The following is a 19,478-nucleotide window of genomic DNA, read 5'->3' as shown; positions in this document are numbered from 1 at the left end:
AAAAAATATTATCTCATTACTGCCTCTCTAAGTCATAACCTCTGTTATTCCTTCTTTAGGCAATAATGGGTTTCCATCTCAAAAAAACAATCACATACCAGCAAAATTCCAATCAACAAACCCCACTAAAAATTCTACATACACTCCAGCATCCATTTCAAACGATAATCAATCATATCAAAATTTATAGAACAAACAGTTTTAAAATTTGAAAAAAAAATATCAATTACAAAACACTTCAGAAAAATTTTAGCCTTTAACTCATTTCAATTGATAATATAACACAACGTTTTAAATTAAACCAATATTTTTTAAAATAATTTAAAATTTAAAGACTGTATAATAAGTATAAACATTTCAAGATTATGATACAAAGATGATCAAGATGAAATACTGGGTAAATAAGTTCCCTAAAAAATACAAACAAGAGAAAAAGAAAACTGGGTAAATAAATTCCCTAAAACAATACAAAGAAGAGAAAGATTAATTAGAGCCTATCCTACATGTCAGTACTGAACTTTCATGAGGAAGTATATTTAATAAAATATACTACTATGGAATTTTGTAAATTCCAAGTATGACTCTAATTTGTTATAATTGTGAGCTATCACTCCCACAAAAACAACTGGTGAAGGAAAAAATGTGTTGACTATTGTGACTGGGTGGAAAGTTCCTAGATGTCTGTAAGGCAATGTGATAGCAGACTCTAGTATCGGACCACAAAAACAAAAGTATGCAAAAGGTTTTACAAACATTTGTTGTTGCAGTCATAAGGTTTTTATATCGCAAACAAGTAGGTCAGATAATCGAGTCCAGCCGTATGTGGTTCACGCCCACACCTCTAAAAAAAAATCACACCTACTTGTCTACCAAAAATCCAAAGTAAAGGACAGCAAAGAAAAAATAAAATGCAAAATGGGTTAAAAGCCCAGAAGAAAACTATAACCTAATTACATATGGCTTATGGCACAATATGCAATGAAAGATGAGAACATGGGACATAATTGCTCTGAAAAACCTAATTACCTAATATGATACCTGAAAAAAAATAGACATGATTAAAATATGTAATACATGATGAAAAAATATACCGCAAGCAAACAATTATTTACACAACAAAGGATAGATTTTAGAAAAGTTAAGTTTTATCAACAATTTAAAGATTAGGAAAATAAGCTACTATTTCAACTTCTAATATTATTTCAGAAAAAATACAAATTTAAATGACTATGGACAAGATTGGTTAAGATATGTATCATAGAAGAAATTTACTGAATATTACACAAAGACAGGAAAGAATCGAAAATTGAAAAGATTAAGGGCCAAGAAAATAGGCTACAGGAAAGAAAAAAGATACAATTATGGACTCTTACCATACGTAGTATTTACGGTCATTGCTATTCTGAATCCCGGCATGACACAGGATTCCTAATCATTGTGTGTTGGGGAATACCCTTCCATCATGTGATTCACAGTTATCATCTTGTAAGTAAGCAACTTGAAACAACCTTTGAATACTAACACATCAATGGAGACTTTGCGTTTTGTTTTCTTCAATAGCATGATTTTATTCATAGGTTCATTTGTTTCAACCAAGCAGTTTTGCCTACAAACGTTAGTCATGTTCACTTGAGAATGCATAGCATACACCTTTTCAATTCTCAGTTGAAAGTTGAACTCATCAACTTGACTCAAAGCAACATTCATTTTGTTGACATTATTCCTAACCTCCACAGAAACCTGTCTCATGTAATCATTCATTTTATTTATAGTTTTCCTAACCTTCAATGTAGTAATCTGATCCATAGAAACATTCGATTTGTTTACTGTTTTCTTAACCTTCAATGTAGCAATAGTACTTTCTTGATAGTTGACTTTCAATGAAGACAACTCCCTACCTACTTCTTTACTCAATTCTACACTTTCACTATGGTTGACCCTTTCAACAACAGTAACTAGGCCTACATTGTCAGAAACTTGAATGAGTTGATCTTGTAACTTAACACTACTATCATCCTGCTTCAATTTGTTTTCATCTTCATGATTATCTTTCACTGTTTCATTTGCATTTTTCAATAGAAGGTTTATACTAACCTGCTCTAGTCTTATGCTAGCAAATTCTTGCTTCATCTCATCAAACCTAGCATTAAACATAGCATTTTGATTTTCAAACATTTGGTCTAACTTAGCATCTTGCTTATCAAACAGTTGTGTTAAGGCAGCTATTAATTCATCATCAATTTTAATATTTTTCATATTGTATGCCATTTTGCTGGTCTGCACAGATAATATATTCATTAGGACTTGATCTCTCTTGAACTGATTTCCCACTCAGCAACAAACCATTCATAACCTATCAAGATATCTATCCTACTAATAATTTCTATAACCAGGGATTTCATGGTGTACCATTTGGGACATATTTATTTTGTAATTCTGTCCCACCACAGGGGTAACATTTGCCGTGCTACCAATTTTCCTTAAACGGTTGGAATAGCATTTAACACCTATCAACCTAAGAATAGTTGTCGGCTCCAATAAAATAGATTCTTGATAAACTGTGAACGGATCTATTGCCTATGAATGAGAAATCCAGTTTTCAGAGCAAATTTACTTATAATCTTCAGATAAAATTTCACAAAATACAGAAAGAGAAAATATCTATTAAGCCTAATTATTTCAAGTAACTACGAACTAAAATACTTATCTAGTTTACAGTTGAAACACAGTGGCTATTGGCTTGGATACAGAAAAAACAAATTATCCACAAAAAAGAACACTATAAACTGTTTAAAACTCAATCTAAAACATTAATAAATTCACTTAAACAGACAATAATTCAGAGCACAAAATTACACAAGCAACAGCCAGCCATGTTTTCAGAAGAAGGGCAGAACAGGAAAAGCAAAGTTGAAAGTCACGAAACCAACGCCCTGTTCAATATCGATCTCCACAGACACGTCATCAAAAAATTATAACTTATAAGTTTAGAATTCACATTCTACATCTGTTCTCAATAAAACTTTATTTTGAAAATGTTATTTTAAATTTTTATATATATCTCGATTTAAATAAACCATTTATCCAGTAATTTGTTAACCCTGCCTCGGTGACATCATGGAACAATGCAACAAACATTCACGATAATAAATTCTCCGTCAAAAAGTTTATCCGTCTATTGATAACTCTGACATTTATTATAAAGTTCCATAGATCTCGAATTGAAGATTCGATTCCAATGTGAGAAGAAAAATGTAATATTACACAGGTTTATTGATGTTTATTGATTGTCTACAGGTTTATTGATGTAATATCACCTGTTCATTCTCGTTTGAAATAACCAATTATATTTTATCAAGCAAGAAATTATATTTTTCAATGATTTCATGATGAAGTTTCATAATAAAGATGAAATATTTTGATGATTAATTATTAATTTTATTCTACATTGTTAAAAGACGATCTGACAACAGCGCAAAGCGAGAAAGAGATAGCGCTATCTGCTTTTTTGAATGATAGACAAGGATAGCAATACCATTGCTAATCAAGCACTGCCATACCTTGGACCTCACTACAAGTCTTTCTATCTTTATACCAGGAACACTTCATGATATCACTCAAATACTTTTTTTGAAAATTAGCGTTCTAAAGTAAAATTTATGAGGCAGTGATTAAATTCAAAGCGATTTACAAACCTCAATATTCTTGTTGTGTTATTCTATCTCATGAGTAACTAACTTAATCCCATTATCTGTTTCCTATGTTCCATCATATTCTTGTAAGGTGATACACGCGAATAATAAAGTTTTATAAAACCACTATAAATGCTCCTTATGATAATAGTATGGTATTTTTTCCACATCTAATATATAAAGTGTCATGATGTGATAGGGTACAATATATTTTTCACTTCGCAGATACTATTGCTGGTGAAATGTTGTGATATCTATCCATAATGGAAACACTGGGATTTTGTCAAAAGATATCACTTATTTATTGTGATACAAACATGTTTGTTATTTTACAATAAATAACTGATATCTTTTGACAAAATCCAATGTTTTCAATATTTTTTGTTGAGATGAATATTCTTCAGTCTTTTTTCTACTTTCTATTGTGTCTTGTGTCATTTTCTATTTATATAATGTTTCTTTTAAACTAATTTTATTGCTATTTTTCGTTTTTTCTTTCTTACTAATTTAGTTTCAGTTTGTGCAAACAATTGATTTTCAATGAGGCTTGTTTTGGCGTAAAGCTGTAAGCCCCTATATGTTGTTGTAATTTTTCTATTGATGTAGCCTAAATAAATAAATAGATATGCAGTACGTTGTTTATGGCAATTGATTAGAAGTTACCAACGTTTTTGTTGAGGACTACTCAATAATCTTATTTATCTGGGAATTGAAAAATCAAAGTACACTTTCTAAAAATTTATTCTTCACGACATCTTTCGACAAATTATGCCATTCACAAGTCACTTAATAAGTTATATTCACTCACATGAAATGATAACATGTAATGTTAAATCATTGGAACACTGTCTTATTGTCAAAAATATCATGTCTGAAAAATCAAATTACCATTTTCTAAACAATTATTTAACACTTCAGATAGTGTTGCTGGTCAGATGTTGTGATATCTATCCAAAATGGAAACACTAGGATTTTGTCAAAAATATCACTTATTTATTGTAAAAACTACAAACATGTTTTAACGCCAATTTTGTCATCTTCAGTGTCACACTGGAGATGTATTAGTTGTTATTGTCTGGAGATGTCTGAGTCTGATTTATTTCAGTGTGAAACTGAAGATGACACCATTGGTGTTGAAACATGTTTGTAATTTTCACAATAAATAAGTGATATTTTTAACAACAACCCAGTGCTTTTATTATTGATTCAAGTTCTTTATTGATTGACCAAGCGAAGTGAGGTCTAAGATTCAAGTCGACGGTTTGGCATTTCTCTTAATGTTTAAATGTTTGAATGTTCACATGTTTATATGTTGCGCATTTACGGCGAAACGCGGTAATAGATTTTCATAAAATTTGACAGGTATGTTCCTTTTTCAATTGCGCATCGACGTATATACAAGGTTTTTGGAAATTTTGCATTTCAAGGCTAATATAAAAGGAAAAAGGAGCCTCCTTCATACGCCAATATTGGAGTAAAAATCAGACTATAGAATTATTCATCATAAATCAGCTGACAAGTGATTACACAGATGTGAGGAAAAGCCAGTCTATTGCTGTATTTCCATAAGGTCTATAGTTTCAATCAGGTACTTGTGGATGAGAATACTGCGTGAGGTCTACTGTTCACAGAACTACTAGTTGATGCAATATAAGTACATCATCAAAATGATATGGAGAGAAAAAATAAGGTAACTTTGAGCTATTCCTCTCCCAAATTTAGATAACACATAGTCCAACACATATATTTGTGTTACATATCACAACATCTCCCCAGAAACAGTATTTGAAGTGTCAAATAATTGTTTAGAAAATTTCAATTTAATATTTCAGACATGAACATACATATTGATTGGATGCTCTTCCGTAAGAGACGATGTAAGAGTAACCTTATATTGTGAAAAATATCAAATAACTTTATTCCCTTTTTGTGTACGGGTAGTTGAGAAGTTGATATTGTAATGATTATACTCATATTAAATGAAAATAGCTCTGTTGTAGTTCTGACACTGTGTTACTTGTAAATATTTGAAAAACACTTACTTTTGTTGGTGTATTGAGGAATGCATTTCACTCCTGAAGAGGAGCTTCATCAGCCTCTCATCAGAGTTCAATACTCCAAGAAAAGTAAGTGTTTTTCAAATATTTACAAGTACATAACACAGTGTCTGAACTACAACAAAGTTATTATGTAGTGTTTCGTCATGGAAAGCAACATCAATGAATGAAAATACTATGAAATTGTCAAAAAACAAATGAATCTGTGGTATTTTGACAATTTCGTAGTATTTTTATTTTAAATAACTCATTCCATTGATTATTCTGAATTAATTTCCAATACAACCATCAAACAGTAGAAACATGCATCTCATAAGTCAAACCATTTCTTTGTCTCATCAATACTCTAAAATACAACAGCGTTCAAAAAACTTTTATTTGAAAGAGTCAAGTTTGACGTTCAATAAAATCTGAAATCTATAACAACAATAATATTATTCATCTGAAAAAAATACACTTCCATAACTTATCAATACAATAACAACTGCATAGCAAATGCTTCTTATACATATAGAAGCCACATTCCTAAATATTGGAAAATTGACAAGATTTTCAAATGTAAACGAAATCGATCATTGGAGATTTGACAATAAATTACATCAAATTAAAATTCAAAGTTATCAGTAGTTATGGTATCACTGATAACTCATCCAACACAACATTCCTTATTTGAATTGTAGCTCATAATTGGTTCAACAATGCTGCAAACAAGTTGTTCTATAATTTTACTCACATTTTTCACTATTATTGTAAGTGCAAGTGGTGATGACTCGTTTTGTTGGCGAGACACATACACTCGGAATATTGGAAAAGTTCCTGAGAGTTGCGCTCCAAACCAGGTACTGTATTAATCTTATTCTTCCTCTTATACTTTTTCTTCTTCTTCTTCTTCTTCTTCTTCTTCTTCTTCTTCTTTTTCTTCTTCTTCTTCTTCTTCTTCTTTTTCTTCTTCTTCTTCTTCTTCTTTTTCTTCTTCTTCTTCTTCTTTTTTTTCTTCTTCTTCTTCTTTTTCTTCTTCTTCTTCTTCTTCTTCTCCTTCTTCTTCTTTTTTTTCTTCTTCTTCTTCTTCTTCTTCTTCTTCTTCTTCTTCCTCTTCTTCTTCTTCTTCTTCTAATACATACATAACAGATACAAAGATACAAGCATGTATTCTTATAAGTGGTACCTATTCTTGGACTATCAGCTTGAGTTAACAGTGAAGTCTGGAACATAAACGCCCTATATCAAGGGATATCCACTTATGCAGAGATGAACAAAAAATATAGTCTACAGATGGAAATTACTTATTATTATTAAACGAAAATCGAAATTAAATGCTGTAATACACCCCGAAGACTTCTGCTACTGCAAAATATAGACAACAGGGTAAACAGCTAGATGGAATTTCGAAGTACTATTCAAAAATTATTTGTTTCTGCTAACCTAATTAAATAAATAAATTTGTCAGCTCGGGAATCGAACCCAGTACCTCCCAATTACCGGTCAGGAATGCTTACCCTTACACCAAACTGACAATCACTCACTTAATACGAAGCCTTAGCGGCCAGCCAGTCTACAGATGGAAATTACAGCGATATTGCAATTATTCAAATGCTAATGAATTGATTATTATTATTAGTAAACGAAATCCAAATTAAATGCTCTAATTTCCATCTGTAGACTGGCTGGCCGCTATGGCTTTGTATAAATGAGCGCTGCTATCCGGAGATTGTCAGTTTGGTGTAAGGGTAAGCATTCCTGACCGGTAATTGGGAGGTACTGGGTTCTATTCCCGGGCTGACAAATAATTTTTGAATGGTAGCGCTCATCGAATTTCCATCTAGCTGTTTACCCTGTTGTCAATATTTGCAGTAGCAGAAGTCTTCGGGGAGAATTACAGCATTTAATTTGGATTTTCGTTTAATAATAATGAAAAATATAGTTTTCATTTGATACTAATCTATGAAACTAGTCTCCAATAACTACCTATTATTCAAAAATCAGACTGTAGTGTTGTAAAAAATAGATTAAAAAAGATCTAGAATTATTGTCTACTATTATAATAAATTTTGCAGGTTCGTATAGGCCTATTCTGCTACGACAACTGTCCAGCCGGCTTTGCTCGATTCGGCTTCGACTGTCACTCGGTTTGCCCACAAGGATTCAGGGATGACGGCCTGTTCTGCAGACTGACCGAATACGGACGGGGAGCCGGTTACCCGTGGCGGTTCGGAGACCCCCTAAACGACAGCAAGCAGTGGCAACGCTGTCTGCACGATCACCCCCAGGGCTGCGAGAAGTGGGGGTTGATTGTGTACCCCAAGTGTGCTCCAGGTAGGTTCTCAACAAATCAAGGAGGTGTTTTTGTGTAGTTGAGAAGTTGATATGGTGGTAATTATTCATATTGAATTAAAAATACTACGAAATTGTCAAAAAACGACAGATTTATTGATACTTAGAAAGACCGGCTTCGGTTATTACACCATTGTCAATCTCTGATAAACTGTTTATCAGAAGTTTGAAGTTTATCAGAGATTGACAATGGTGTAATAACCGAAACCGGTCTTTCTAAGTATCAATAAATATGTGGTTATTTGACAATGTCTTTTTTATTAAATATCAGGGAGTGGTGCTCACCCCCTAAATGCTATTGATATTCAAAATATACTATAGTGAGGTCCACGTTATAATGGTAGTGGAGAAAGATAGGAGAAAAATGTTGCCGATCCTCTGCCTTGTATTTAGCCTACTATATAGAATATAGGTATCTGCAATACCTACTATATAGACGGTAGCTGACACAGGTTTATTGATGTGATATTAACTGTTCATTCTCAACTGAAATAATCAATTACGGTATATTTTATAAGACAAGAAATCATATTTTTCAATAATTTCATAATAGTTTTTCATAGTTAATATGAAATATTTTGTTAATTTATTATTAATTCTACATTGTTGGAAGACGATCTGGCAACAGAGCAAAGCGAGAAAGAGATAACGCTATCCGCTTTGTTGAATGATAGACAAGGATAGCAATACCATTGCCAATTAAACACTGCCATTATAACGTGCACCTCACTGTAGATAATAGATATATAGGCCTACTCTATCTCAAAGCTAAATTTAGGAGAAAATACCAGTTTTGAGAACTATTTCGAATGGAGGTTTATGCAAATGCATTGTCAATAATATTCTTCAATGACTTCATTTTAGAAACCCAAAACTAGATATACAAGTTTACGCTTTCAATTTGGTTTATGATACTGCTATGATAATCATTATCATCATAATATGATCATATTCTTCGTTTAATAATTATTATTTATTTTATTTATTATTTAGCGTATGACAGCATATATACACAACACATCTATAATCACAAAATTTGCAAAAAAATAAAAAATAGAAAACTCATAGATAAATCGATAAAATTATCTTTTCCTACAGTTACCTTGGAAAGAGACTATTCCTGCACTGATTACAGAACGCAAAGAATCACTTTTCCGCTCTAGTGTGCAAAGTATTACTTTGTGAAACTTACTCTTAATACTTTGAGTATTATCTTGCAGCCATCCCAATCAGCTGTTGACATTGTTGGCGTGGATTTTGAATGCAAATTTGTTCTATCTATATTTTTTCTAATTTTCGAATAAATAAAAATGAGAACTCATTAAATTATACATATTGAATATTATTAATTTTTCATTATTTCAAATAATATTTTTTTCATTCATAAATTGATTGGTTAAAAAATTATTTAGAAATTAAGATTTACTCAAAACTATTCAAATTTTCAAATTAATTGGATTAATTTAATTTGAATAAATGATCGATTATTAATTTTCAATTGGATTATCAAGTTTAAAATAGATTAGAGTTGTTATTAATAACAAAATTATACAGACAAACATTTGATGGATCTCGGCCATCATTTTACCCATAATCAACCACTTCTCATATTCAATGGTAACTGAAGGAAAAATTTAATGTGAAATATGTGCGCAAAGTTCCTCCGCTGCACTCAAGAAGTCATTCCGCCCTCGCCTATGGCTCGTGCGTGAACGTTTCTTTCGGTGCAGCAAACTGTCACTTTGCGCACTAGTTGCACAAATTACTATAGCAGTCACTTTTGGCCTGGAAATTAGAGACATGCTTCCAGGGTATTAAAGTAGGCTATTGATGCTGGTTTAGCCACCAGGAAATCTTCATGTGCACCCGTGTATGCTGATCTGCGGCACTCGACACTCCTCCACTATGTGCCTCACAGTCTGGACTGCTCCACACTCACAGAAAGGAGAGTCAGTCAAAGAATAATAATAACATTTTCATTCATAATGTTATGAATGAGGATATCATTCCGTTATTATTTCTAATTGGATAAGTATTAGCAGTTCCTTTATTTTCATGTATTTATTTTAGTTGAGTGCAGTAGCTTTTATATTTTTGTAACACTTTTTTGTATTTATTTTTGTCAAATAAGTTCATTCATTCATTCATATGACAATATGAGGATAATAATGGAACTTCAAAAACTCCAGGAAGATAAATATGAGGATTTTTGTTAATTATTCACATTCTATGTCACGTTAAACTGTCGGTCCCGGCTGAAGTATGACAGTCGTAAGGCCCATTGACGGCATAAATTATGTTATATTCAGGCGAGGTGGAACTTCCGTCAGGAACTCCCCACCAATAAAAGCCATACGAAAATATTATTATTCTATGTCATAAAATGTATAAAACTATTGATATCAACAAACTTATGTAGCCTAGGCTATTCAACTAGCTAAGAGAATTGGTGGGATAAAGATATTATCTTACAGATAGTTACGATAGTTATAACAAATTGAATCTAAAGAAGACTATAGTGGAGAGAAGACGACTACAGATTGAAAACTATAAAAAACTTTGGAAGACTATAGAAAATTATAGAATACTACATGATAAACAATATAAAAACTTGTAGTAGGCTTACCCTTTATTAGTTATTAAAAACCTTAAAATATTTCAACATCATCCTTATTCAAAGAGTTTGACAAATTTACGACAGAACTTGAGTTTGTGGCCTAGGTCCGACTTAACATTAATCACTGGTGTGCCTGTCAAATTTAAACTCATTTATTTTCCATAAAGTGATCACAAGTTGATACAATATGACACTACCGGCAAAGAACAACTTGTGCGCCGGCAGTGAATTCGAACAAAACGTTGATAAACGTATCAAGAGGAGTAGTTTTTTAAAAAAACTGAAAATAATTTTTTTTTTCTTTTTGAGTGAAATCATAACCCTATTTTAGGGTTTTATTTTTTATTAACATGTTATTTAAATTTGGGAGAGAAATATTGTACAAAAGTATAGTTGAAATGTCAACTTGAAAATGACTCAAATTATGGTCGAAACTATAGTGGTTGAAATATTTCTAAGTTTTTAATAATAAAAGGTACTGCAAGTTCTCATATTGTTTTTATTCATTTGTACATAAGTAGCCCAATAAGTGAAATGTTTTTATGGAATACTACATGACTATAGAAGACTTGAGAGGACTATAGAAGACAAATAATAGAAGAACTTTCACAGGTTCTTTGAGATATGATGTACGGTACTCATTCGTTGAAACAATTAATTGATAATAATATATATTAATAATTAATATAGAAGACTAAGTGTGGGCACACACCAATCAATCAAGACAAGACTAGTCATTATTAATCACAATACTTCATATAGTTGCTTATGAAGCAACACACACCGATTAGTCATTGCAATTGGACATGTCTTCATAAACAACTATGTGAAGTATTGTGACTGAACGTGTCTGATCATGTCTTGTCTAGCCTTGACTAACTGGTATGTGCCTAGCCTTAAGAAGACTATAGATTGAAGACAATAGAAGAACTTCTACAGTTTCTTTGAGATCTGATGTAACTTACTCATTCGTTGCAACAATAATTGATTGATCGATTTCAATTTGATGAGAGGCTATAGCGTTTTCTCTATAACAGTTTGTACAGTGCAATTTCAATTAATTTTGTCAACAAAATATCTTAAAATTAAATTTGTTGAATGAGAGTACTAGTAGATATTCTGGAATTTTTTTCATAATTGAGAAAACCAGTTATATTTTCATATTACCTATGGTAATGGGGCAAGGAAAGTAAAAACCAGTTGTTACATTTTTGTAATTTAGATGAATTTATGGATTGTGATGTTAATATTGTTACCTGATTGTGTTGAAAATTCATTGAAGTTTAAATGTTTTATAATTTATTCAACTCTTATCAACCCTTCGAAATTCAAAATTCATCAGTCATATCTCGAATACGTATTCTCTGAGTGTTAATCTTTGGTGAAAACAGAACTTTTAAACTTAACCTCACTTTGGACTATTTATGTGCCAAAATCAAGGAATTGAAGAAGTTTTGGGCAATTGCCTGTTTCTCTTTCCAAATATCGTGTTTGTGACTGTTCTAATAAATAAATAAATAAATAAGTAAATAAATAAATTTGGACTTTAATGTATTGTTTTTAAATGTATTGTTCTTATAGTAATGAAGCCTATTGCATGTTTTTATAATGTTTAATGACTATTAAGAATTCAAAATTAATTGAAATTGGACTGTACAAACTGTTATAGAGAAAACGTTACAGCCTATCATCAAATTAAAACCGATCAATCAATTAATTGTTGCAACTAATGAGTAAGTTTTATCAGATCTCAAAGAAACTGTAAAAGTTCCTCTATTGTCTCCAATCTATATTCTTCTTATTAAGGCTAGGCACACACCAGTTAGTCAAGAAGAGACAAGACACGTTTAGTCACAATACTTCAAATAGTTTCTTATGAAGACATGTCTAATTGCAATGACTAATCGGTGTGTGAAGCTTCATAAGCAACTATGTGATAATCGTGACTTGTCTTGTCTTGTCTAACCGGTGTGTGCCCACCCTTTGCCTTCTATAGTCATACAATTTAATGTGGATATGACCAAAAAAATGTGTTTTTCCAAAAAAATTTCAGGTTACTCCCCGTTCGGTTGCTGTATCTGTCGACCCAACCCCCCTGACTGTCCCAGCCATGGTCTAAACCCGGGTATTGACCTCAGCTGTGCCAAACGCATCCAGATAGGAAACCCTCAAATCGGAACCTGTTCACCAGGGTTTGAACTGGACGCCGGCTTATGCTACCCACAATGCAACCCAGGCTACCACGGTGTGGGGTTCGTTTGCTGGAGCCAACCACCCCCGACCTGGGTCGAATGCGGTATGGGGGCTGCCACAACTCCCAAAACATGTGCCTCCATGATCTGTGGACAGATTACGTCAGTTGGGCAACTCTGTATCAATATCGCATCAGGATTCTCAACTTCCAGTGTTCAAGAACTGAAAACCCCCGCTGATCCTGACAAATTAGCACACTTGAAACAGGCCTACAACTCTATTAAAAACAATGAGAATATCAAGAAAGCGGTGGAAGCTTACGAGAAAGCTAACAATTTCAAGAAAGGGTACATTTCCATTGATACAGCCATGCAGGCTACAACGGTCGAGGATATGGTGCGGTTGGCAGCAATGATTGCCGCATTCACGGATCCTACAGGTGTGGCAAATGTAATTGTTGCTTACAGTTATCCAAAATGTAGTAAGTTGAAGGAATTGAATGAGAATTACTATAAAGGAAGTGGTAATTTGAAAGTAGTGTTGAATGAAAGTGACAATGAAAGAAGTAGTGATTTGGAGATACTGAATAAAAATGACTTGAATGGGAATTACTATGCAGGTAGTAGTAATTTGGAAGTGTTGAATGGAAATGACAATGCAAGAGGTAGTGATTTGGAGATATTGAATGAAAATGACTTGAATGGAAATTACTATGCAGTAGGTAGTAGTAATTTGGAAGTGTTGAATGGAAATTACTATGCAGGAGGTAGTAATTTGGAGGTGTTGACTGAAAATGACGTAAAAATTAGTGTAAATTTGGAGGTATTGAATGGAAATCACCATGCAGAAAGTGGTAATTTGGGGGTGTTGAATGAAAATTACAAAGCAGATGATAGTAATTTGGATTTAATGAATAAAAATTACCATGCAGGTAGGAGTAATTTGGAGGTACTCAATGAAAATGACGATCAAAGGAGTAGTGATTTAGAGGTGTTGAATGGAAATCACCATCCAGAAAGTGCTGGTAATTTGGAGGTATTGAATGAAAATTACAATGCAGGAATAAGTATTTTGGAGTTAATTGGTGGAAAAAATCGGGCAGAAAATGGGCGTGGCAAAGTAAGTGGAAGAAGAAACAAAGAAGAAGAAAGTGGAAACGAGAAAGGGGAAGAGAAATGGAATGAGGAAGGAAAAGAAGTGGGAACATCAAGTGGAAAACTTAGAGTTTTTCCAGTGTTTTTCGAGTATAAAGTTGAGAGTTTTCCGGTTTTATTGACTTCAAGAAGGTTGAGGTGGATTGGAATGTTTATGTGAATATTCAAAATATTTGGAATATCTAAAGCGAAAATTAATAAAAACAATATAAAAACATGAAGTCCCAATTTATTTGAAATATTTCAAACAATGAATTAATTTTAATTAAGTAGCCAATACAAGTGAAAAGATTTTATCTAAAGACATATAGTTTTAAAGTGGACCTCACTGGAGTGGCTGGTAGGCTTATTTTCTTGTTCATTCACAAATAAGCTTATTCTGGAACACTGGTTTTTCTTGTAATATTCATATAATATTTCATGGAATATAACAACTACTTTGTTTAGGTAGGTAATATTGTTGTTTCTCACTCTATTCTTGTGTGTTATGGATGAATTAAATTGAATTAAAAAATAATCAATATTCGACTGAGTCATTGTCAATATTGTAGAACCGTTCCATAATAATTGAATAAAAACACAAATATGTTGTCAAATTCTACACTGTTTTGTGACCGGTGTGATCACGAAACCATGGTGGTGTACCGAATAAGACTGTGTAGAATTTGACAACATATTTATGTTTTTATTCAATAATCAGTATGATTTTGGGTCTGCCTCTGTGAAGATGTAACTGAATAATTGATTCATACAATAAGTACATCATCAAAATGAAACGTAGAGAAAAAATAAGGTAACCTTGTGCTATTCCTCTCCCAAATTTGGATAAGGTTACACATAGTCCGAAGTAGGTCAGGTCTTGTAGTTGTTCACTTCACAAAGTTTTCAGTCCCTTATTATTTTCACAAAGTAGATTTTTAAATTTAAATGCTTCAAAACCAAACAAACATAGGAGAAAATATATTTTCATCAATCTTGAAGAATGAATAAAAAAGCTGAGGAAATAATCAAAGTGAAAAATCAGTAGAAGCGTAGAATATTGATGGGAACATTAAAATAGAATATGAGAAGGCTCATGCATCCATTTTATATTTTTATTGAGTAACGCAAAGAAATTTAGAATCTAGCAAGACAAACAGACAACAAACAAAATAATTTTGTAAATAATTTCTTGTTATAACATTTATAATCTTAAATATTTGTATTTTTAATTCTGACTGATGAATATTGGTTATTTAAAAAATAGAATCATTTGACGAAGTCAAAGTATCGACTCATAAGAAGATATTATTATTTTTCAGACAAATAAAAAAAAATACAATAGTTTCTGGTGTGACTGGGAAAAGAAGCCTTGAGCCCCAGCCACGAGCCCACGAGTTCTAAAAATAAGAAATACATTTTTTTTAATCTTATAACAGCAGTACAAATGAAACAATTCTGTTGATGGATGATAAACTATGGATACCTATTAAATTTTATCAATAATCCAAGTACTTGATAAACAAAATATAAATGCACAGAAAATAATATAATAATTGTCTAATATTCAATGACTAATAGAATTCTGTTCTATTTTATTCCACTAATATTTAATGACTAATAAAACTCTGTTCTATTCTATTCCATTCTGGCAAATATTTGGAACTCTATGATTCATATTCAACAAATCCATTTAGAAATTTTGTTTGAATAAAACTATATCAGTGAATGCAAATTACATGTTCCTTACTGAAGAATGTCAATATTTATAATTTTTATGACACTGATGTTAAGGAAGTAGCGTTATAATAAAATTCCATAAATTTCATTACGATGATGAGTCATAAAATTAAGGTCAAAAGGTTGAACATCTCACTTCATGATTCGGAGATTTCAACGTTACGTTCCTCAAAAAATGGAGACTGATGTTTCAAAATATTAGTAAATTGCTATGAACACAAGATGTATTGAACGCTTAATACATTTATAGCAATATTGCTTACTTTTCAAATAAGTAAGATAAAACATCGAATTACGAATTACCGAGGTTATTGGCAAGTAATTGATGATAATATTATTAATTGAAAAAGAGTAGTATCATTGATTTATTGTATCTACACTATGGTCTCATCTTTAGTGTCTTCATAGACACTGAAGCTTTTGAAACATATGTATGTAATTTTCCAAAATATTCATGATATCTCTATCCAACATTCCAGTGTTTCCCAGAATAAAATTGCATCCCACACTATGATGTAGCCTACCCAATCTTAATTATGAGGTAGGCTATATAGCATCCAAAAACTTACTCTAATTAGGCTATTATGCTCTATTTATTCATGATATTTATGTTTGAATCTTGTAAATTATCAATGTCTTTATAATTATTTCAAAATTTTCAATCAAATTTATTCAATATTTTTTTATCAATTATGCAATATTGACTTAGAGAAAATGATTTAGTTATGATCATGATAAGAAGCTTCATAATATGCAATGGTTCATTTATTCCTATTTAATATTATTTAATTGTGATCCTGGTTAAAAGCTTCATAAAATACAACGGTTCATTTATTTCTATTTAATATTATATTCATAGAGTTGATAACATCACATGCAATATTGACATAGAGAAAATTATTTGATTATGATAAGAAGCTTCATAATATACGGTACAATGGTTCATTTATTCCTATTTGATATTATTTAATTATGAACCTGGTGAGAAGCTTCATAATATACAACGGTTCATTCATTTCCATTCAATATTATCTTCATAGAGTTGATAACATCAATAAGAACAATCAGCCTACTTCCAATGATTCAATGGATAATGAACATTTCCACCTCTAATTATAATCAACGTTAAGGAATGTAGCATGAGATTCTGTAAAAAATTTGTTCATTGTTATTGTAGTCTGTATTGAATAACTTTTCCCTTATTGCTGCAAGGTCTATGTTATATCATAGGGGAATAGAAAATACAAAACTGTAGTATTATATCCTCATTGGTTTTTACTTAATGAGGTTCAACGTTGTTACTGTCTCTACGAGATGGTGAAGCTTTTAAAAATAATCGTTTTTAAAAAATAGTGAGGTCCACGTTATAATGGCATCAGTATTATTAGATCAACATTGGTGTTGCTATCCTTGTCTAACATTCAACAAAGCAGATAGCGCTATCCTTTTCAGCCCTGCAACGGTGCCAAATCGTGCTTTAACAATGTAGATATATAGTTCATTGACATTTCGCGCTATCCTTTTCTATAGCTCTGCAATGTTGCTAGATCGTTTTTCAACAATCTCGTAAATATAATAAATAAAAAACATATTCAATCTCAATTGAGAAAATTTATTATTTACTCATTGAAAAAACCTATTTTCTTGACCAATAAAATATAATTTATTATTTTATACAAGAATGAACACTGTATCCTTTATAGAAGGCAGTGACAAGGCAGAGTTGTTCTCCTATCTTTCTTCACTACCGTATACCATTATAGCATGGACCTCACTATAGTTTCATCATGTTATCTAATATGTCTATCATCATGATATACTTATTGAATTTTCATACCTATTGATATTTTGATGAACCATATTTAGACATCACTGTATTATAGAGGGCAGTGACAAGGCAGAGAATCAGCGGTGTTGTTCTCCTATCTTTCTCCACTACCGTACGGTACCATTATAGTATGGACCTCATCACTGCAGTTTCATCATGTTATATCTAATATGTCAATCATCATGAAATACTTATTGTATGTTTATAGGATATTTGATGAACTATATGTGAACCTATTATTATCACTGTAAAATTTATCATCACATATTTCTGAAAAGCTTCTTCAAATTTCATTCACGTTTTGGCAATGCTGTAATAGCAATATATTAGCTCTTTCCTCTCAAAAGAAGCTTATGAATGGACGTAACATTTTTTTTATTCCATATAATTAATATAAAATTTATCCATGTTTTAAATGCAAAAATTTTGTGTAGTTGTGAAATTTTCCCACATTACCGTACGACTTGTGTCCTACTCCAATCAAGCTAATAAAGCTCAAATTCAAATTCAAATTTATTCATCAAAAAAGACATATTCACAAAATAATAGTGTAACAATGATAAAAAGATAAAGAATATACTCCCTGCGAGGATGATTTGTCCGTGTGCAGGGAGGAGTCGAACAAAATCAGACAGTTGAAATACACTGGTTTGAATTAAGGAAATTATGATACTTGAACATGGTTTGGAATATTGAAAGTAAAATATGAAAAAAAAAATATATATATATATGATTATCTATATGATTGCAGTATAAACATACAAATAATAATAATAATAGTAATTTTCAACTCAACTGAGCCGTTTCGATATACTATTATGCATATTACTTTAAAATAAATTAAAAATTCTACCCACATTACTTTCTATGCCCTACTTAGAACAAGCTAATGAAGCTATACTCAAGCTAAAAAAAAAACATAAAACTGGAAGCAAAGCTGCTTTTTTCCAAAAATGTTACAGTACACTTTCAAGAGCGGATTCTTCAAAAGATATACACATTTTTGTGAGCACTCTTGAATTATTTTTTTTCGTTGGGGCTACTCTCGAATATAAATAAAAATAGAAATCTAAGTACTCTTTTTATTTATTTGATAATGGCATCATATAGCTGAAACATGTTGTGAATAAACAATTTTAAAAAGCAGGGTTCTTGGATTTCTATTTTCATTTACACTTGTGAGTTCTCCATACTTTTATTTTGTATGAGTTGGTCCTGTCTGTGAGACACATAGTTTCCGAGATAGATGCGGAAATCCAAAAAATGGTACCTCTACCTTTTCAGCACTGAAGGTTCGTGGTGTTGGAAGCTTTTCATATATTAAGTCCATCCCACAAATAAGTTATCTCAGAGCTGCAGAGGTTCAAAATTTGTGTCCCAAAATCTTCCTCTTCATCTTTTTTTGAGCATTCGTTATCAGGAGCTGGACTATTAAGCTCAAAGCTCATACCACTGAAGTCATTCACTAGTAGGCCCTATATATAGAGTGAGTCATATGTATGGAAACCATTCAATAAATTGGAGATTGTTGTAGATATAATACTTTATCTTTCAGGATAAACTATTCGTCAAATAATCTACCTTTCGACGTACAACTGAATTTCAATCACCTCATAAGGGGGTGACTTAAGGGTTTTAACTCGAATATTTTAAACGTAAACACCCATTGTGTGGAACATCATTTAAAGGCCTTTTAGAAACAAGAAAGATGGCATCAAGAAAAATGTTCTATGATACTTTTATCTAAAATGGCAGTTGATTGAAGTTTTAGTTTTTAAAGAAATAATTGATAAAGTTCAATCAGCCGCCATTTTGGATAAGAGTATCATAGAACTTTTTTATTGATGTCATCTTTCTTGTTTTAGAAGGCCTTGTAAATGATGTACC

General features: G+C 31.6%; 1 protein-coding gene across 1 annotated transcript; it reads left to right on the top strand.

Moving 5' to 3' along the window:
• The first annotated feature begins 6,409 nt into the window (after window positions 1-6,409).
• Window positions 6,410-14,567, top strand: LOC111054203. The gene is made up of 3 exons (XM_022341181.2): window positions 6,410-6,588; window positions 7,804-8,062; window positions 12,751-14,567. Exons 1-3 carry the CDS (start codon window positions 6,448-6,450, stop codon window positions 14,202-14,204), a joined length of 1,854 nt encoding a protein of 617 aa, XP_022196873.2. The 5' UTR covers window positions 6,410-6,447; the 3' UTR covers window positions 14,205-14,567.
• Window positions 14,568-19,478: the final 4,911 nt, after the last annotated feature.

Source organism: Nilaparvata lugens, chromosome 6, assembly GCF_014356525.2.
Source record: "Nilaparvata lugens isolate BPH chromosome 6, ASM1435652v1, whole genome shotgun sequence".
NCBI classification, from domain to species: domain Eukaryota; kingdom Metazoa; phylum Arthropoda; class Insecta; order Hemiptera; family Delphacidae; genus Nilaparvata; species Nilaparvata lugens.
Note: the sequence above shows the minus strand (reverse complement) of the source record. Positions and strands in the feature narration are given on the sequence as shown.

What these genes read in the sequence shown, in the direction of transcription:
- LOC111054203 (XM_022341181.2), top strand. Translation starts at nt 6,448, where the DNA reads ATGCTGCAAACAAGTTGTTCTATAATTTTACTCACATTTTTCACTATT. An exon ending in AGAGTTGCGCTCCAAACCAG is followed by an intron (nt 6,589 to 7,803) that starts GTACTGTATTAA and finishes TAAATTTTGCAG; the next exon opens with GTTCGTATAGGCCTATTCTG. An exon ending in GTACCCCAAGTGTGCTCCAG is followed by an intron (nt 8,063 to 12,750) that starts GTAGGTTCTCAA and finishes AAAAAATTTCAG; the next exon opens with GTTACTCCCCGTTCGGTTGC.